General features: G+C 43.6%; 1 protein-coding gene and 1 long non-coding RNA gene across 2 annotated transcripts in view; one reads left to right on the forward strand and one right to left on the reverse strand.

The window, feature by feature from the left end:
- Positions 1 to 7,247, reverse strand: part of jak1 (Janus kinase 1) — a 124,290-nt gene extending 117,043 nt beyond the window's left edge. The window contains exon 1 of the mRNA XM_072574060.1: positions 7,028 to 7,247. Within this exon, the coding sequence (XP_072430161.1) occupies positions 7,028 to 7,082 (55 nt within the window). The 5' untranslated portion in view covers positions 7,083 to 7,247. The remainder of the gene's footprint in view (positions 1 to 7,027) is intronic.
- Positions 7,248 to 7,380: 133 nt separating this feature from the next.
- LOC140479819 (uncharacterized) lies at positions 7,381 to 20,422 on the forward strand. The gene is made up of 2 exons (XR_011961126.1): positions 7,381 to 7,663; positions 18,681 to 20,422. It is a non-coding gene; the product is annotated as an uncharacterized lncRNA (long non-coding RNA).
- Positions 20,423 to 21,857: the final 1,435 nt, after the last annotated feature.

The following is a 21,857-nucleotide window of genomic DNA, read 5'->3' on the forward strand; positions in this document are numbered from 1 at the left end:
CAGCATGGCAGTCTCCTTGTGAGGCGATGCTTTCCCTGCATGGTCATCTTCTTCATCTTTGGCGTCCGATACTCAAGGGGCCCGGCTATATCTTCAGGGTATTGCACGATTCCTTAAATCAGCTTTCCCCAAATCCAGGAGACATGAACTGAACTGTGATGAACTGTGAATTCATTTAACTTGCTTTTATTATGTATGACATCTGTCACTGATGTAGGCATTGTGGTGGGGTGATTTATATTTTCATTGTATATTTTACACATAGAATTACATGTGACAATAAATTTCCATTCTGTTCTAACTTTGTGGCGAACAAAACCAACTAATCAACATCAGTGGTTCATAATGGCATTATCAAACTCTGTTTCAATTTTTTTTCTTTTACCTTTTTCAACTTAAATATCCATGACTTTTCTGCCTTCATCTGTCTGTCTATGAAGAGGGGCAACTTAAGAAGGAGTAGAGTTTTAACTATAGAGTTATAAATTAGCAATTCATAATTCCTTTTTGCCTTTGGTTAATGGCTATTTGTTTGCAGTAAACAGTTATTTTATCATTACAAATCTGGTGAGCATTTTCTTTGAATCCAAGTTTGTCAATCAGATAAACTGGAGAGAATCTGTTTAGTTTGACAAAATTTCTCGCACATTTATAATGTCCACAGGAATAATTGAGCTTCATTTCCAGCACACGATCCTAATGGATCATGACAACAGGAATAAACATTGAAAGGCATTAGCTTGCTATTGGTTTTGAGTTTGAGGCACGAGTAGCATGGTGGCACCGTGTTAGCACTGCTGCCTCACAGTGCCACTGTTTGTGTGGAGTTTGCACATTCTCCCCATGTCTGCGTGGGTTTCCCCCGGGTGCTCTGGTTTCCTCCCACAGTCCAAAAATGTGCAGGTTAGGTGAATTGGCCATGTTAAATTGTCTATAGTGTTAGGTGAAGGAGTAAATGTAAAGGAACGGGTCTGGGTGGGTTGCTCTTCAGAGGGTCGGTGTAGACTTGTTGGGCCGAAGGGCCTGTTTCCACACTGTAAGTAATCTATCCATCTATCTAAAATGCAAAGACTGTGAACTTCTACAGTAGTTTTGGAGAGCTGACTGGAGGTCGAAGCAAATATAGTTTGTCTCCCAGACAGTTCAGGGAAAGTTTAAGTAAATTGGTGTAAAGGTTTAGCTTGTGAAATACATAGATCAGGAACATTTGCTTCAAAATCTGCAACTATCAAAAGATCAAGAAAGTCTAAGATTTCAGTTTTGTGAATATTCATGGCAGAATTCTTCGCAGAATGGGGAAAAGCAATTCAGTCAAACTTAAAAATGTGATATAGAACATTTGAAATGCTAAATTGATATTGTTGGGGAATAAATGATATTTGTTTGGCTCCTTGTTTTTAAAGATCTTGCAAACTCTGTTCTCTAGTTAGTTTGATTTGTTTTATTTTATATTTTCCCTTTTATGCAATAAATGTCCTATTTCTTGTTTTAAAAAAACTTTTAGCCTTATGCACCGATGTTCAGTGAAAGGCGAACACAAAATAAATGACATGATCTATCATGCTGGATTTCACACTCGAACCTAATCTGCCTAGCAATTATATTATCTAGAATCACATTAGTATGCAGAATAAGATAATAATTCTAAACTATATATACAACACATACAACTGTTACACTAACATTCAGGATTAAAATGAGGTGAATGAATTAAAAGCCTAATGTCAGGAAGAGCATTGGGCTGCAAAGCCAGCTGCCAGATCAAAGTTTGTTTTCACCATGTGACCCCATGTAACATTGGAAAATCTCGAAAATAAAACATTTTGACAAAAGGTAGTTGAGCATCCCACAACCTACAACTTAAATGGCCAATGCAGTCAAGAGAGATCCCATCACTGTCAGTCACCCAAATAGCAATTAAAATTCTCTCCTTTGCAAAGGAACTCCAATCTTTCACCTTCAAAGGTGAGACCTCAAATGTCCTTAAAGCCCCTCTGATTCTGTCAGCTTCAACACCTATTCAAGCTTGGCTCATTTAATCTCTTCTTCTGAGACCAAGACTCCTTCAAGATTTTTTGAGACTGATTCCGAGTGTCCAGTTAATGCTACAATTTCAGCTTTTATCAAGTAGCTAGCTTCATCAAGCTGCCACTGAATTTCATTAAGCTTCAAGTTTTTTTAGCTATATTAAATAGGAACTGCTTATGGGCTTCCTTAACCCCATTCACAGCTGAAAAGAATCCTTAGTAGTTTCCATGGTTTCTTTTTATCTAACCTTTCTCCACAGAGCACAGAACCACCACTCTCTGGGTCATCTCCAAGTAATAATTGCCTGGAGTCTACCTGTGCTTTCTGGAGCTGCTACTTCTGACGCAGTATCTCCTGGATCCAATTTGTAATGAACTCATGCACCAGTAAACACTCAGTGAAAACAAGAGCACCCAAATATGACTGATCAACATACTGATACTGTCACCTGTTCTAGGCTGCACTTAACTGACCTCGAGGGTTTACTGAATGCTTTTAACTATTTCAGCTCAAACTCTCTTTGGACTGCAATTATGCAAGTGTGTAATTCCTCATCAATGTCAAATTGGTTTCACAAAACGCACAGGATGTCTTCAGATCCTCACAAGATCTGGATAGTTTATCAAGTGCTTATCTAATACTGAGGTCAAGAATGCTCCTCTGCCATTTAAAAGTTCAACTCAATAACGCACATGAATATAAAAGCTCACTGTCTGCGCTGAAAGGTTCCAAGGTTGACTGCCATGTTGTAGAAGTTTTGAAATCCAAACAGTATATCCTCTGGTGTAGTATAAGCAACACTTATGTACTACCACATTAAATCTATTGAAGTAACTTTTTGCAAAAAATAAATAATGCAGATGCACACTGCTATTTTAATATCATTATAATCTCTCCAAACCAAGAGAAGAGCACCAATACAAAATCAAAAAGGTTCCAGAAATAAATGAAACCGCCACTATTTTTAATCCAAACTTTAAATTTCACAGAAACTTGATGAAAATTTCTTACCATTTCTGGAAAATGAGACCTGAATACATAACCAAAATATTATGTGTAATGGTTGCTAACTTGCGTCTATCTTACTTTTCTGTACTAAATGATAAACAATTTTACCTTGCATTTAACCTTCTACCCAAGGTCATTGGTACCACTGCAGATCACTATCTCTGGCAGAAGAATGTCCTGCCATTGCTATGCTGTGATATCCTTGATCTTGCATGAGGGAGACAACATGCCAACATTGAGCCATGTCTACAGGGACAGAAGGTGCTCCCTGTTCCTTTAACAAAATGACTCCTCTGTACCGAATGATCCATCTTTCTAACTCCTCCCCACTGCACAGCCACAAAATGTGGCTCTAACTACACCCTAAGAAACCAGTACCCTAAGCCAAAACAGAAAACCAATTTGCGTGCAGGACCCAAGGGGGCTCCTACACTCCCTGCCTGTTCTCTTTAACTGCCTGGTGGTTGCCCATTCCCTTTCTGGCTCCCAGCCATTATGTTAAATGCTATGCACATAACTCATAGCCTTGTCGATTTGCCAGTGATTCCAGCTACCACTCAATCACTGACCCAGAGCTCAAACATGTGTGGCTGGGAGCATTTCCTGCACATATTGTTGTGCAGAATACTAGTAGAGTTTGTGCCTTCGCACATATTACAGGGCACACATTCCACTGCACAACACTGAGCTGCCATACTTTAAAACTACATCCCTTACATTAACGTTACTCTTTTTTCAATTATTAATGTTACTTTATTATGTTGGCCCTAACTTTCCCTTAGTCACGCCCTAGGATATAACATATTCACATGGATAAGCTTGTGTAGGTAATGGAAAACAAAAAAAAACTATGTCCTTTGGATATTAGACAGTGTCAACCAGAAAGTGCCACAGAGATCCTTGCTAGGACCTTAATTAATAGAAATCACACAGGATCAGAGGGTACTGTTGCTAAATTTGCTGATGACACAAAGATACTTAGAAAAGTAAGTCGTAGAAGAAGGCATGAGGAGATTATAAAGGGATACCAATTTGCCTGCAAAGTGGGCAAAAACATGCTAAGTGGAGTAGAATGCAGGAACACGTGAAACTGTCTATTTTGGCAGGAAGAACAAAAAAAAGCATATTATCTAAATGATGAAAGATTGAAGTGCTCTGAGCTGCAGAGCGTTCTATGTCCTGGTGCAAGACTCTCAAAGGCTAGCACGCAGATACACCAAGCAGGAGAAAGTGAGGATGCAGGTGTTGGAGATCAGAGTCAAAAAGTGTGGCACTGAAAATCACAGTCGATCGGGCAGCATCCAAGGAGCAGGAGAGTTGAGGTTTTGAACATAAGCCCTTCATCAGGAATATCGGGGGAAGGGCCAAGGGGGCGCAGAGATAAATGATGGGGTGGGGCTTGGGGGAAGGTAGCTTGGTATGCGATATGTAGATGAATTAGGGTGGGCTGATGGCAAGAGGTCAGAGCGGATAGATGGGAAGGAAGATGGAGAGGTAGTGAGGACGTTGCCTAGTTGGAGGGTTGGATCTGGGATAAGGCACGGTGGGGGGGTGAGATGAGGAAACTGGTGAAATCGACATTGATTCTGTGTGGGTGAACGATTCCAAGACGTTCTTCCTCCAGTCAGTTGGTGCTGCCCAGGATTTGGCAGTGAAGACTAGCATGTGTTTGGCAGAGTGGGAAGGGGAGTTGATGTGGTCGGCCACAGAGCAATTGGGTTATTTAGTGCGTGCACCCTGGAGATGTTCTCTGAACTGTTCTGCAAGTTGGCATCGTGTCCCCCCAGCATAGAGGACACCACATCGAGAATAACGGATACATGAGATGAGGTGTTTGGATGTGCAGGAAAATCTCTGCCAGATATGGAAGGATCCTTTGGGGCCTTGGATGGAGGTGAGGGAGGTGGTGTGGGCACAGGTTTTACACCTCTTGTGCTGGCAGGGGAAGGTGCCAGGAGTGGAGGGTGGGCTGGTAGGGGCGTAGATCTAACCAGGGAGTCGCAGAGGGAATGGTCTCTACAGAATGGAGTGGAGAGGGAAATATCTCTTTGGTGGTGGGGTCTGACTGTAGGTGACAGAAATGGCACCAAGCAATTAGGAAAGCTAATATAATGTTATTGCTTACTGAGAGAGAATGGATACTGAAATAGGGAGGTTATGCTTCATGGGTAGCACGGTGGCTCAGTGGTTCAGACTGCTGCCTCACAGTGCCAGGAACCCAGGTTCAATTCCAGCCTTGGGTGACTATCTGTGTGGAGTTTACACATTCTCCCTATGTGTGTGGGTTTCCTCTGGGTGCTCCGGTTTCCTTCCACAGTCCAAAGATGTGTAGGTAAGGTAAATTGGTCATGTTAAATTGCCCATAGTGCAAGGTGCATTAGTCAGAGCGAAATGGGTCTGGGTGAGTTACTCTTCAGAGGGTGGGTGTGGACTTTTGAGTCGAAGGGCCTGTTTCCACACTGTAGGGAATCTAATCTTATACATGGTATTAGTAATAACAATAGTGCAAAGTACTGTGCACAGTATTGTCTCCACATTTTAGGAAGGATATGAATACAGTTCAGAGGTTCACTATATTAATACATGGAGTGGGCAGGTTGTCCTATGAGGAAAATGTTGAACAGGCCAAGCTTGTTCCCTCTAATGTGCACATACATGCAAGCACTGAGGAGCTGGACACACTGATCTGTGTGTCAACATCCATGTACAGAAAACAATGCCATGAAAAAAGGGAGTGTGTCTTGAATGTGCTGGGGTTTAACAGAGTAAGAGATGACTTAATTGAAACATACAAGATCCTGAGAGATTTTGAATGTGTGAACCTGAAAAAGGTGTCTACTCTTGCAGGAGGATCTAAAATTAAGGCTGATCATTTAAAATCAAGGGGCCATCCATTTACGATAGAGGAAGGTTGTTTTTTCTCAGAGGGTTGTGAATCTTTGAAACTCTCTTTCTCAAAAGATGGTGGAAGCAATATCTGAACATATTTAAGATCTGCCATCCATACTTGGTCTGGCCTACATCTGACTCCAAACTCAGCAGTGTGGCTAACTCTTAAACTGCTTTCTGGGCAAATGGGGATGGGCAATAAAGACTGGCCTCGCCAGTAGCTCCCATGTTCGATGGATGGCTTTTTTTTAAAAAAGGTAGATTTAGATAAATCCTTGGGAAGCAAGAGGGTGAAAGGCTATTGGTAGGCCATGACCTTATTATGGGAGAGCAGACTCGAGGGGCAAATGGCCTACTCCTAACTCAGTGCTGGTATTTTCCTGTTATGTGTTCTCATGTCAAATTTGGTTCTAATACGCCTGCATGAAGTCCCTTCCTTTGAGTCGTTTTAGATTAAGGGCGTTAGAAACGCAGGTCACAGTTTGTGCAGGTAAAATGGGTCAATTTTTTATTTCGTCTGTATTTCCTCAATTTTTCACTTTTAAAAGGCATCTGCACACTTGGTTATTCGTCGGAATCAACAATAAACCACCCACTGTCCTATCAAACTCTCCCGCAATCTGTCGAATTACACTAGCATCAACTTTTAAAGTCGAGAGTATAAAATGCCCTCTTCCTTAGGTTCTGTGAAATATGGCAAACAACACTTTTTTTCACACTCTCTCCGCACTCTCGAATCGAGAGACCTAGGGATCATGGTTTGAACAACCCCACACAGGAGCCGAGTTCCGACTAGGTTTCCAACCACTCCGCACATCATCGGCTTCGAGCGAAGCGAAGCTTCTGCTTAAAAGGAACAGGGGGAATTCCAGTAATTCCTCAAAGAGAGATGGCCAAGGCAAACACTATTGTACTGGGGACTTTTCACTGTACTCGCTTTATTAACGTGCAAACGTAACTAATCAATTACACTGCAAGAATTATATAAAATCCTGAAGATTGTCCCGCACACAGGCATGTGATTTCTCGAAACAAATGTAGCAAACGCGGACTGTAACAAGTTTCGCCGTCAGTAACAAACACGCTCACATACATTACTCACCACTTCCTTGTCGAGTGGCTGCTCGTCTAACCCCGTAATACTCCACGGTAAACATAAAATAAAACGCTTCAGATCCTTCTCTCGGACAGAGAAAGGCCCCGCAAGGCCGTGGGAAGAGGACAGGCTTAACTTGGAGCCGGACTCTCTCGCTGATTCAAGGCGATGTGCTTCTTCCTGGGCGAACGGACCAACCAAGCGCCGTCTGCTGGGCTCAGGAGCTCGGGGCTGGGGAGGGGGCGGGGCCGGGGCGTGGTCTGGGACTGGGGGGGGGGCGTGGTCTGGGACGGGGGGCGTGGTCTCGCCCCGACTCTGCGTCACATCATCCGGAAGTACGCCGACCAGGAGCGCCTGAACCCACCTCTCAGCCCTTCTTTCAGGAATGGTGGTGGGGGCAGTCAGTCATTCCTGACGGAAGGGCTTTTCCATCAGGAATTTCCTGCTCCCCGGATGCTGCCTGACCTGCTGTGCTTTTCCAGCGTAATCTTGACCCACCTCTCAGCACCAGCCTTGAGAATTGCAGTCTCTTTTGTTGATGCATGTATTTCTGTTTGGTTTGCAATTTCGTGGCTAAAAAGAAATTGAAACAGGACTGATCCGAGGAACCAAGAAAGACCCACTTGGGGATTTGCGCATCATGTTAGTAAGATCTCTGTTTTATACGCGCAGTCTGATTCACATTGCTTGTCGTACCGTCTGGTGTGTTTGATGTTCTGTGCTTGAGATAACAGGCCAGATTTCAGTCCAAACAGCAGTAACTCGTACTTTGCCCGTTTTAGAGGCGATAAGAGCGCAGCAAGCAAGGCAGCATTAGGAGATGGAGAAGTCGATGTTTCGGATACAACTCTTCTTGAGGGATGGTAGTAGGGACAGGGGGAGCTGCAGTAGACAGGCACAGCGTAGTTCGGAATCGGATCAATCCGAGGGGAAAATTGTCATTACCTTTCCCAAGTTCCGTTCAATCTTATCAAAGCTCTGGGGCACCATGAACATTCAAGCTCTCTTTACATTCCCTAAGCCATTAAAAAAATAAATGTGTAGCTAATGCATGACGAAATAAGCCCAATGAGTGTTTACATATTGCAAAGACTAACGAAGTGAATTACATCAAAGTATTCTAGACTTCGATGAAACTGGCGGCTTTTGACCAGCAAACATTACAAACTCCAGCTTCTCTGCAAATAATTCCCATTCTGGACGGTTTCCCACAGCGACAGAAAACGGTATAACTGATTTCTAACTATAATACCAGTGTTTTGGTTTGGTGTTTAGTTCAACGCATGAGAGACACGGTATGAGAAATTGGTAACGATTGTAGGAAGTTACTTGGTGTACGTTTTGGTGTACTATAGAGTTTAAACGTATTTAACAAACTTTATTTAAATTGCTGAAGTTCTATTTCTGTCTCATTGTTTTTACAGCTTGATGTTAGAATTTTACGTATTTATATCCTAAATTATTACGTCCGTGGATTATAAAGATTTGGTTCTACGAATTACGTACTGGGTTCTCGGTCGATTGTGGTGTTGGAAAAGCACAGCATCCCAGAAGCCGGAAAATCGATGTTTCGGGCAAGAGCCCTTCATCAGGAATGTGGCTTGTAAGCCAGGGAGATGGGGCTGAGGTGGAAGGTGAACTGAGAGTACCATAGGTAGATGGAGGTGGGGTGATATGGTAATAGGTCGGAGAGCGGGGTGGACTGGATAGGTAGGAAGGAAAATGAACAGGTAGGACAAGTTATGAGAATGGTGCCCAGTTGGAAGGGTGGAACTGGGATAAGGTGGGGGAAGGGAAAAATGAGGAAACTAGTGAAGTCCACATTGATGCCATGTGGTTGGAGGATCTCGAGGCGGAAGATGAGGTATTCTTCCTCCAGGCATCTGGTGGGTAGGGTGTGGCAATGGAGGCGGCTCAGGACCTGCGGGAGGGGGTGTTGTAGTGTTCAGCCACAGGGCAATTGGGTTAGTTGGTGCAGATGTCCCAATTTCTGTGAAGTGCTCTGGGAGTCCTGTCTCCCCAACGTAGAGGAGATCACATCAGGAGCAACGGATACAGTATTTACATGGCATTTGCCATGTTTGGAAGTGCAGGTAAAACTCTGATGGATGTGGAAGGCTCCTTTGTGTCCTTGTTTGGAGGTGAGGGGGGAGGTGTGGGCACAGGTTTTGCAATTCATGCAATGGCAGTGGAAGGTGCCAGGAGGGAAGGGTGAGTTGGTGGTGGGGGCTGGTGCATGGACCTGACAAGAGTCACAGAGGGAACGGTCTTTACGGAAAGCGGATAGGTGTGGGGAGGGAAATATCTCTGTGGTGGTAGGGTCTGTTTGTAGGTGGCAGAAATAGCTGAGGATGATGTGATGTATCAAGAGGTTGGCGGGGTGGAAGGCAAGAACCAGTAGGGATCGTGTCCTTGTTGCGGTTAGAGGGGTGGGGTTCAAGGGCAGAAGTGCAGGAAATGGATGAGATGCATCAACCACGTGGGAGGGGAAATTGCAGTCTTTGAAGGAGGAGGCCACCTGGTGTTGAACTGAGGTTGAACTGGCCCTCCTGGGAGCAGACACAATGGAGGCAGAAGAATTGGCAATAAAAGGGATAGCGTATTTATGGGAGGTAGAGTGGGAGGAGATGTAGTCCAGATAGCTGTGGGAATTGGTGGGTTTGTATAAGATGTCAGTGTTGAGTCGGTCACCGTTGATGGAGATGGAGAGGTCCAGGAAGGGGAGGTAGGTGTCAGAGATGTTCCAGGTGAACGTAAGGTCGGTGTGGAATATGTTGGTGAAGTTGATGAACTGTTCAACCTCCTCGTGGGAGTGCAAGATGGCACTGATATAGTCATCAATGTAGGGAGGAGATGGTGGGGAATGATGCCGGTGTAACTGAGGAAGAAGGACTGCTCCACATAACCGACAAAGAGACAGGCATAGCTGGGGCCCACGTGGGTGCCCATGGCTACCCCTTTCGTTTGGAGGAGGTGGGAGGATTCAAAGGAAACATTAGTGAGGGTGAGGATGAGTTTCCCTCCCACGTGTTTGATGATGCTTTTCAGCACGTCTCATCCACTTCCCGCATCTCCACCCTCGAACATCACCACTCCAACCTCAACAAGGACAGAATCCCCCCTGGTCCTCACCTTCCACCCCGCTAACCTCCATATACATCGCATCATCCTCCGTCATTTCCGCCACCTATAAACGGACCCCACCACCACAGTGATGTTTGCTTCCCAATTCCTATCCACTTTCCGTAAAGACCGTTCCCTCTGCAACTCTCGTCAGGTCGACACCCCCCACTAACTCACCCTCCCCTCCTGGCACCTTCCCCTGCCACTGCAGGAATTGCAAAACTTGCACCCACATTCCCCCCCTCACCTCCATCCAAGGCCCCAAAGAGCCTTTGACATCCATCAGAGTTTTACTTCCACTTCCACATGTCATCTACTGTATCCGTTGCTCCCGATGCGGTCTCCTCGACATTGGGGAGTCAGGATGCCTACTTGCAGAACACTTCAGAGAACATCTCTGGGACACCCGCACCAACTAACCCCGCTGCCCTGTGGCTGAACACTTCAACTCCCCCTCCCACTCTGCCAAAGACATGCAGGTCCAGGGCCTCCTCCATCGCCACACCCTAACTACCCAAGGCCTCATCTTCTGCATTGGGACCCTCCAACCACATGACATCAACGTGGACTTCACTAGTTTCCTCATTTCCCCTCCCCTATCTTCTCCCATTTCCAACCTTTCAACTCAGCACCACTCTCATGACCTGTCCATCTTCCTTCCCACCTATCCACTCTACCTTCCTCTCCGACTTATCACTATTACTCCACCCACCTATCGCACTCTCAGCTATCTTCCCCCCCCAGCCCCAACCCCAACTCCCCTCCCATTTATCTCTCCACCCCCTCAGCTAACAACCCTCATTCCTGATGAAGGGCTCTTGCCCGCAATGTTGATTCTCCTGCTCCTCAGATGCTGCCTGACCTGCTGTGCTTTTCCAGCACCACACTCTCGACTCTGATCTCTTGCATCTGCCGTCCTTACTTTCTCTTGTGTTAATGTTCCTATTTTCAAGTCCAACCTGCTTCACATTTGCATAATATCATTGCTGAACAGGGTGATTAGAAAATATGTAAAAAATGTGGCAAGAGAATACTAAGGCACGATTATCTTAACATGACTTCCATCATAAGCATTTGGTTACAACCTAACCTTTATTCTCGGTTGACCGTTACTGATTATCAAAAATATCATCTATTCTAAAACAAACAAGATAGCTTGTGCTTGAGATAGGCACATTTAGTCAGGGTGGAGTTGTACCAGCAGGTTGACATTGGTAGGAAGAGAGATGGGGATTTAAGGCAGAAATTCAGGGAGCTAAGTAGGAAGCTTAGAGCTAGAACACACAATTGTTATCTATAGTTTGTTGCCCGTGCCACATGCTAGTGAAGTGAGAAATAGGGAGAAAGAGGAGTTGAACACGTGGCTACAGGGATGGTGCAGGAAGGAGGGTTTTGGATTCCTGGATAATTGGGGCTCTTTCTAGGGTAGATGGGACCTCTACAAACAGGATGCCTGAACCAGATGGGTTCCAGTATCCTGGGGGTTAATTTGCTAATGCACTTCAGGTGGGTTTGATCTAAGTCAGCAGGGAGATGGGAACCAAAATTGTGGTAAGAGTATATGGGAAGATGAAAGTAGTGAAGTCAAAACTAAGATTGCAAGAAGGCACTGGCAGGCCAAAAGTTGGTTTGAAGTGTATCTACTTCAACACCAGGAGCATCTGGAATAAGGTGCGTGAACTTGCAGCATGGGTTGGTACCTGGGATTTTGATGTTGTGGCCATTTCAGAGACATGGATAAATCAGGGACAGGATCGGTTATTATTCCTGAAGAAGGGCTTATGCCCGAAACGTCGATTCTCCTGCTCCTTGGATGCTGCCTGACCTGCTGTGCTTTTCCAGTAACACATTTTTCAGTACAGGAATGGTTATTGCAGGTTCTGGATTTAGATGTTTCAGTAAGAACAGAGAAGATGGTAAAAGAGGGGGTGGTGTGGAACTGTTAGTCAAGGACACTACTACAGTTGCAGAAAGGATGTTTGAGGACTCCTCTACTGAGGTAGTATGGGCTGAGGTTAGAAACAGGAAAGGAGAGGTTACCCTGTTTTCTAAAGGCCTTCAAATAGTTCCAGAGATGTAAAGGATAGGATAGCAAAGATGATCCTGATAGGAGTGAGAGTGACAGGGTAGTTGTTATGGGGGACTTTAACTTTCCAAATATTGACTGGGAATACTAGAGTACTTTAGATGGGTCAGTTTTTATCCAATGTGTGCAGGATGGTTTACTGACATTATGTAGGCAGGACAACAAGGGGCGAGGCCACATTAGATTTGGTACTGGGTAATAAATCCAGCCAGGTGTTAGATTTGGAGGTAGGTGAGCACTTTGGTGATAGTAACCACAATTCGGTTATGTTTACTTTAGTGATGGAAAGGACTAGGTAAATACTATAAGGCAAGAGTTATAGCTGGGGGAAAGGCAATTAGAATGCAATTAGGCAAGATTTAGGATGCATATGATCGGCACAATAGAAATGTGGAGCTTATTCAAGGACTAGCTACTGCAGGTCCGTGATAAGTCTATACCGGTCAGGCCGGGAAGAAGGTGTCGAGTGCAGGAGCTGTGGTTTACTAACGAAGTTGAATCTCTTCTCAAGAGGAAGGTGGTGGCTTATGTTAGGGTGAGATGCTCAGTTAGGGCACTTGAGAGTTCCATCTTAGCCAGGAGAGACCTAGAGATCTAAGAAAAACCAGGAGGGGACATGAGAAGTCACTGGTGGATAGGATCAAGGAAAACCCTAAGGTTTTCCATAGCTATAATCAGGAATAAAAGAATGTCGAGTAAGATTAGGGCCAATCAAGCACAGTAGTGAGAAGTTGTGCGTGGAGTCAGAGAAGATGGGAAGCACTAAATGAATACTTTTTATCAGCATTCACACTATAAAAAGGCAATGTGGTCAAAGAAAATGCTGAGGTAGAGGCTACTAGACTACATGGGATTGAGGTTCACAAGGAAGAGGTGTTAGCAATTCTGGCAAGTGTAAAAATAGATAAGTCCCCTGGGCCAGATGGGATTTATCCTAGGGTTCTCTGGGAAGCTAGGGAGGAGATTGTTGAGCCTTTGGCTTTGATGTTTGTCGTCATTGTCTACAGAAATAGTGTCAGAAGACTTGAGGATAGCAAATGTCCCCTTGTTGAAAAGGGGCAGTAGAGACGCCTTTGTAATTATGGGCCAGTGAGCCTTACTTCAGTTATGGGTAAAGTGTTGGAAAGGTTTATGAGATAGGATTTATAATCATCTAGAAAGAAATAATTTGATTAGCGATAGTCAGCATGGTTTTGTGAAGGGTAGGTTGTGCCTCACAAATCCTGTTGAGTTCTTTCAGAAGGTAACCAAATAGATGGATGAGGGAAAAGCTGTTGATGTGGTGTATATGGATTTCAGTAAGGGGTTTGATAAGGTCCCCCACAGTAAGCTATTGCACAAAATACAGAGGCATGGGATTGAGTGATTTAGTGGTTTGGAATAGAAATTGGCTAGCTGAAAGAAGACAGAGATGGTGTTTAATGGGAAATATTCATCCTGGAGTTCAGTTGCTAGTGGAGTACCACAAGAATCTGTTTTGGGTCCACAGTTGTTTGTCATTTATATAAATGACCTGGATGAGGGCATAGAAGGATGGGTTAGTAAATTTGTGGATGACACTAAGGTTGGTAGAGTTGTGGATAGCGCAGAAGGATGCTGTAGGTTACAGAGAGACATAGATAAGCTGCAAAGCTCTGCTGAGAGGTGAGGTAAAAACAATGACAGCAGGTGCTGGAAACCAGATTCTGGATTAGTGGTGCTGGAAGAGCACAGCAGTTCAGGCAGCATCCAAGAAGCAGAGAAATTGACGTTTCGGTAAAAAGCCCTTCATCAGGAATAAAGGCAGAGAGCCTGAAGCGTGGAGAGATAAGCTAGAGGAGGGTGGGGGTGGGGAGAAAGTAGCATAGAGTACAATAGGTGAGTGGGGGAGGGGATGAAGATGATAGGTCAGGGAGGAGAGGGTGGAGTGGATAGGTGGAAAAGGAGATAGGCAGGTAGGACAAGTCCGGACAAGTCATGGGGACAGTGCTGAGCTGGAAGTTTGGAACTAGGGTGAGGTGGGGGAAGAGGAAATGAGGAAACTGTTGAAGTCCACATTGATGCCCTGGGGTTGAAGTGTTCCGAGGCGGAAGATGAGGCATTCTTCCTCCAGGCATCTGGTGGTGAGGGAGCGACGGTGAAGGAGGCCCAGGACCTCCATGTCCTCAGCAGAGTGGGAGGGGGAGTTGAAATGTTGGGCCACGGGGCGGTTTGGTTGATTGGTGAGGGTGTCCCGGAGATGTTCCCTAAAGCGCTCTGCTAGGAGGCGCCCAGTCTCCCCAATGTAGAGGAGACCGCATCGGGAGCAACGGATATAATAAATGAAATTAGTGGATGTGCAGGTAAAACCTTGATGGATGTGGAAGGCTCCTTTAGGGCCTCGGATAGAGGTGAGGGAGGAGGTGTGGGCGCAGGTTTGGAACTGTAATGCTATCCCGTATTCCTAATTCCTCTGCCTCCGCCGTATCTGCTCCCAGGAGGACCAGTTCCACCACAGAACACACTAGATGGCCTCCTTCTTTAGAGACCGCAATTTCCCTTCCCACGTGGTTAAAGATGCCCTCCAACGCATCTCATCCACATCTCGCACCTCCGCCCTCAGACCCCCCCCCCCAACTGTAACAAGGACAGAACACCCCTGATGCTCACCTTCCACCGTACCAACCTTCGCAGAAACCAAATCATCTGCCAACATTTCCGCCACCTCCAAAAAGACCCCACCACCAAGGATATATTTCCCTCCCCACCCCTTTCCGCCTTCCGCAAAGACCGTTCCCTCCGTGACTACCTGGTCAGGTCCACGCCCCGCTACAACCCACCCTCCCATCCTGGCACCTTCCCCTGCCACTGCAGGAACTGTAAAACCTGCACCCAGACCTCCTCCCTCACTTCCATCCAAGGCCCTAAAGGAGCCTTCCACACCCATCAAAGTTTTACCTGCACATCCACTAATATCATTTATTGTATCCGTTACTCTCGATGCGGTCTCCTCTACATTGGGGAGACTGGGCGCCTCCTAGCAGAGCGCTTTAGGAAACATCTCCGAGACACCCGCACCAATCAACCACACCACCCCGTGGCCCAACATTTCAACTCCCCCTTCCACTCTGCCGAGGACATGGAGGTCCTGGGCCTCCTTCACCGCCGCTCCCTCACCACCAGACGCCTGGAGGTAGAACGCCTCATCTTCTGCCTCGGAACACTTCAACCCCAGGGCATCAATGTGGACTTCAACAGTTTCCTTATTTCCCCTTCCCCCACCTCACCCTAGTTCCAAACTTCCAGCTCAGCACTGTCCCCATGACTTGTCCGGACTTGTCCTACCTGCCTATCTCCTTTTCCACCTATCCATTCCACCCTCTTCTCCCTGACCTATCACCTTCATCCCCTCCCCCACTCACCTATTGTACTCTATGCTACTTTCTCCCCACCCCACCCTCCTCTAGCTTATCTCTCCACCCTCCAGGCTCTCTGCCTTTATTCCTGATGAAGGGCTTTTGCCCGAAACATCAATTTCGCTGCACCTTGGATGCTGCCTGAACTGCTGTGCCCTTCCAGCACCACTAATCCAGAACCTGCTGAGAGCTGGCCAATGGAGTTTAATGTGGAAAAATGTGAGGTGATTCACTTTGGAAGGACGAACAGGAATGCAGCTGGGGTAATGGCAAGATTCTTAATCGTGTAGATGAGAAGAGAGATCTTGGTGTCCAGATACATAGACGCTTGAAGGCTGCCACCCAGATTGATAGGGTTGTTAAGAAGGCATACGGTGTGTTAGTTTTTATTGGTCGAGGGATTGAGTTTTGTAACCATGAGATCATGCAGCAGCTGTACAAAACCCTAGTGCGGACACATTTGGAGTATTGTGTACAGTTCTGGTCACCACATTATAGGAAGGATGTGGAAGCTTTTGAAAGGATTCAGAGGCGATTTACTAGGATGTTGCCTGGTATAGAGGGATGGTCTTATGAAGAAAGGCTGAAGGACTTGAGGCTGTTTTTGTTAGAGAGAAGGTTGTGAGGTAACTTAATTTAAACATAAAAGATAATCAGAGGGTTAGATAGGTTGGACACAGAGCCTTTTTCCTCGGACGGCGATGGCTAGCACTAGGGGACGTAGTTTTAAATTGAGGGGTGATAGATAGAGGACAGATGTCAGAAGTAGTTTTTTTTCCTCAGTCATAGGGGCTTGGAATGCACTGCCTGCAGCAGTAGTAGACTTGCCAACTTTAAGGGCATTTAAATGGTCATTGGATAGGCATATGGACGAGAATGGAATAGTGTAGGTTAGATGGGCTTCAGATTGCTTCCACAGGTCGGCGTAACATTGAGGGCTAAAGGGTCTATACTGCACTGTAATGTTATATGTTCTAACTTTCCCAATCCTACAAGCTACAATAGATCACCACTTTGTAAGAGATAGTGGTTCACATTTACACACTGTTGTACAAAAAAGTAAAGACAGTAGGTAAATGGTATTTACATCAGTTTTTTTTCCAGTTTATAATCTTATCCCCACACTACTGCCTAACTGCGGTAGTGCTTATTTTTTTCCCCAGCACCCATGGTCTGTGTGTGTGCAGGTGTAAGACACAGTGAGAGACACAAAGTGCATGAATCTTTATTTGATTTCCACCACCAGGAAGATAGGAAACACCTGAGTGGCCAGTGAGACTCCTGTTCATTTTTTTTAACATCAGTTTTATTTGACCTATACATTTAATACAATAGGTTAATCCTTCTAACAGTGACAGATCCATTATCAATGGCATTTGATGGAGTCACTGTCACTCATGGACAGAGCAACATTTGGAAATTGTGAGGGGGGCAATCAGTTTTTCATAGCTAATTGAAATCATTGATGGTAAAAAAAACCAAACAAAAAATAATAAGAGGAACTTCAGTGCAAGGCACACTGCTTCAGAAAGGAGTGTTTTAATAAAAAGCACTTAAAGGATTTGAAAACAATAATTCTTCTCCCAAAAGAAGCAAGCAATTAAATGTGAGAAAAAACACAAAGGCTTGAAAGGTATAAGTTTTTTTTAAAAGGTGGTTTTATTTTATACATTCTCAGTACATTAATTAATGGTAATGCCTCTGCTCCATTAAATTGTGAGGGAACTTTTCCTGAGCCTGGAAAATGCAAAATAAGTAAAGCAAGAGATAGTAAAATTATGTAAAAGATGAATTATTTCTTCCTTTGACATAGAATTCCATTAACTGCAAGCCAAGCAAACGTGTAATTTGTATGTACTGCAATCTATTAATATGTTAAAGATCTATTTGAATTTTATCTGGGGGAGCTCTTTGACTTTGTTCAGTGATAATGGATTGTGTATGTATTTCTGAGCTAAACGCGCCTTGTTCCCTAAACCTTTGCTCAAATATTCCCCAAGAGATGTTTAAATAGATTTTGCAATAGGGCGTACCTGCATTTATCCATTTGGGTCAATGAAAGAGGACGATTGTAACTGTTTAAGCATGCTGGTTCCAGGTCAAAACTCGCCATTATTATGATTGTTCTTCTTCAAAGTAAAACGTTGTGCGACCTTATCAACATTTGACACAAGATACTGGACCGTTAAATATAAAATATCGATAACACGTTCTCATTGCTTGCATAATAATCTTTTCACAACCGATGTTAACTTGTGTATAATAGTTAGGAATTTCAGGAAACACGATAATGCACTCCCCAAATGTTTTTATTCAATATTTATTCAGTGTACGTATCTTGTTCAGGAAACGTAAACTGTTTTAAAATAATGTTGTTGTGATATGTCCTGTGGACAAATGTTGGCCCCTTTGTTATGTACGCTATGCTGTGATGGGAAAGTAAACGTTTCTTAGAACGACAATAACAGGAGGCGCTAGGGCCCCGACAGAAGGTTCGCACTAATACAAGCGACACAAGGGAGGGACTTCCGTTTTGAAGAAAAATGGTTGCGTAAAACAGACGCAAGTGCCAGAAAATGTACGTGGGCTAGCGATATTTACCGACAATGCTTCATTGCTTAAATACCACATTTCCCACAACAGGTACCAGGGTTGAGAAAATCAGTGCTCACTCTCCTGACAAAAGCGCCCCTGGGTTTGGCCAGTAATTGCTTGGGGTGTACTGGACTCCCGATAAAGTGGCTCCCTCATAGCAACTTAAGAGTGTTGATCTCGAAGTACACAGCGGAAACTCCTGGCGTTTAACCGAATGCAATTTACAGGAAAGCAAATGATCTGTACAGTGCTGCCCGGACTGTAGAGGCGGTCATTACTCACTAAGTCACAGCAGAAACTAATTCGTGAGAACAGGCTCCAAGTATCATTCAACATGTAGTTAAAAGGGAGTTCAACTTGGTAATTATCAGCACCAATCCATAGTTCCTATGAACCAACTGCTAAAGTGAGGGCTTTAACGTTAAGTGAACATTGCAACTTATTTCGCATTCATGGGTGTATTGCTTTCATTTCTCCATAGAGATCAGTTTCTCGAAGGGAATTTCGCCAGTTTTATACGAGCTGCTTATAAACAAATATATTGGACCACATTTCTAATTAGGGTCTCCCGTTTGGAAGTCAGACCGCGGAAGACAACAGCACTCTGCTGCCCCGCACCCTTGTATTCCATGTCTCTCAGGTCAAACAAAAAAAAATACTTTTCCAAATTCAAAATCCACATGTTCCGGCCCTGTTTATCTCCAGATCAAGGTAACTACAAAGTCTGACGAAACGACCCCTATTCGCAAAAATTCCTCAAAATGATAACTAGCCATTTTTAAACAGACAAAATGTGACTGAAAAAGGGATTTTCCAACAATATCAACTCAATCCACAGGACCGCGGTTTCAGAAGCTAATTCCAGCTTCGTTGAACAAACTTTGATATGCATGGAGGCGAGGCAAGTTTAAAACACACTTAGATTCTACGTACAACAGGACATTTCAATTGGCAGTTACCGTTTCCTTTTGAAAATTGGCCAAAATCAGCTATATATCAACTGGCTTGCTGTAAAAGACCTGATGTGCGAAAGAACAGCCGAACAAGTTTCGACACAGTCAAAATGCAGCGACCAATCATCGGCATTTACTGTCTCAGCCGATTAGCACCGGCAGCTGCGGTTACACTGTAGCAGATCATTCCCAGAAGTGGACTACCTTCCTCTAACCCCGTGAATAGTTTGGTGATGACACACGGCTCACAAGTTTGATTTATCATACGATCGTAAATGGCAAGCAAGAGGTGGGACCAGTTAGAAATACTTGCAAATTGTACTGTTCTCGAGTAATGATCAAATATTTTGAAGCAACTGTTCAGATGTGTTAAGACACACGTACGAAGCAGCGAGGACTTACCTGGGTCCTTCTGGCTCAGAGGCCGGGACACTACCAGCGTGCTACAAGATCCTTCTGGATCAACAATAAGCTATTACCCACCGTTCATGTCCTTGCTTTTGCTTTCAATACGCAACATTCCGCCCAAACTACACAGCAATCTGGAAAGGTTAGGTGCCTTTCAGACATAATGTTGCTCATCGAGACATTTTAAACGTTGTATTTCTGATGTAAACGTGAGATGTTTCTACCTCACCGGAAATGGCGAGGAGGGGCTGCAATCACTGCAAACACAAAATTAGTCATTCTCAAAGAAAAGTAATAGCGAACTGTTTCGATTGCAGAAACATCTCTGGTGCTACAGTGCCTTATTACACATACACTACCACTGTTCCTAATGTGTCTTTAAACTGCTCTACACACCTTTTTACCATTCGAAATTCTAAACTGAAAAGATTTTTTCCCCTTCTTTTGGGGTAGATGACGACAAGTACAGCATTGCTGAATTCATTCTTAACAGAGTCTGTTTTTCTTTTCACCCGGTGAAAATAAAACATTTAATCACTATTGGTGCATCAGAATTTTCATTGAAATGTTCTGGCTTTTGGATATTTTTGAAATTAGCACTTGCTTCATGTTAGCAAAATAACTATTATGTAAAATGTTAGCAGTTAACTAACTACTTTGTATAATTTTCAACAATAGTGGTGCCGTGCATTTTGAAACTTGAAGCGGATATCTGAAATTAGAGGACATTTGTAATAATTATTCTAAAACAATGGTATTACTCCATAAGGTATCTATCACTCCAGCAAAAAAATGACTTTTTTTAAAAGAATAACTCATTTTTAATTGATGTTAACTTAATAAATATAAGTAAATAAAGCAACCCATCGAGTGTGGAAGTGTGCTTGCATACAGAAAAAAGGGCTTTTAAAACGTCGTTTGCTGTCACACATCACCCATTTGTTTCAATATTCATAGCATTACAATGACAGCCAGGAGGAACGGCAAGTGTTCATGTACTTAAAAGAGAAAAGTCGAAACTTTCGTTACACTGTCTTATTACATGGAGTTTCACTTCCTCTACTGAGGAGGTGGGGAAATCACATCCCACAGCTGTAAATTACACACTGGAAAGCACACTTTAGATGTGCAAACATACTCTGTCCCACTGAATTATTTCAGAATTGTTTGAATGAAAATTTTAAATGGAAACAAACACCAAGGATTAAATCAACTTGTTTATCATCAGGTTGGGTTAAATTTCGGTTTTGTCCACAACGATATCTAACTATTATAGATGCACTATGTTTCATATGGAGTAACTTCACACAAATGTATAGGTGCAAGGTATTGTACAGTTATTTTAAGGGGTTTTCTATTCCAGTAGGTGTTGCATTTTAGCAAACCTGCAACCCACGCAAACTTACTAATCAATAACATGGTACTCAATCAACAACTAATTGTCTCTAAATCAATGACTTTGTAAACACTAATTTTTTGATGAGTGCCCAGTAAATGTAGGTGGGTCTCTTAATCTGGAAATTTGGTAAATCAACACAATAAACTTGATTACAGAAACAACTTGTTTTCATCATGACATCTGTCCCAAAGTATAATGGTGTAGGTCTGTCTCTATAGTAATATTCACAAAGCATGGACTGACAATAATGACTCATTATCCAGAAATGGAGTTGTTCGTCCAATTGTACTTGATGACAGGGGAACATTGTGCAATACATAGTTAAAATATTTGCACGTTATCACCCAGGGGCTACACTTTGTTTTTTTTAATGCTTCAAATATGTGCATTAGCAAACTTTCCTGATAGCTTCACCTGATCTTATGGATAAGCATGAAATTTACAAGACCTGAACAGAAATCTTCCATACAAAGTCAAAAGCCTTCAAGATTTGCATAAGAGTTAACATACTTAAGATCGGCCATAGCAGCAGAATTTTGCAGTGCATCAACCTGAATGCACTTAAATCTACAGTTGCAGTATGTACAATAACATCAAATAATGTCAGAAAACCAAGAATTGAAAAAGTTAGATTGGATTCAAACATAGCCTTTTAATTTTCTCCAATCCTTGCTTATTAAAGCCAGTAACACATGGAAATGGCAGAGTATAGGCTCTCCAGCATGAAGCAGAGTGACAAATAGGAGTACATTTGACTGCCATCCCAAAGGTTAGGCTTTTGTGCCATCCAATAGTTAAAATTAAATAATTTATTGACTTAGATGGAAAAAAAACACTGATGTGTATTATAAATATCTAAAAGATGGCTCAAGGGATCTCCTGTAAATAAGAGAATTTT

This window comes from Chiloscyllium punctatum, chromosome 7, assembly GCF_047496795.1.
Source record: "Chiloscyllium punctatum isolate Juve2018m chromosome 7, sChiPun1.3, whole genome shotgun sequence".
Lineage (NCBI taxonomy): Eukaryota > Metazoa > Chordata > Chondrichthyes > Orectolobiformes > Hemiscylliidae > Chiloscyllium > Chiloscyllium punctatum.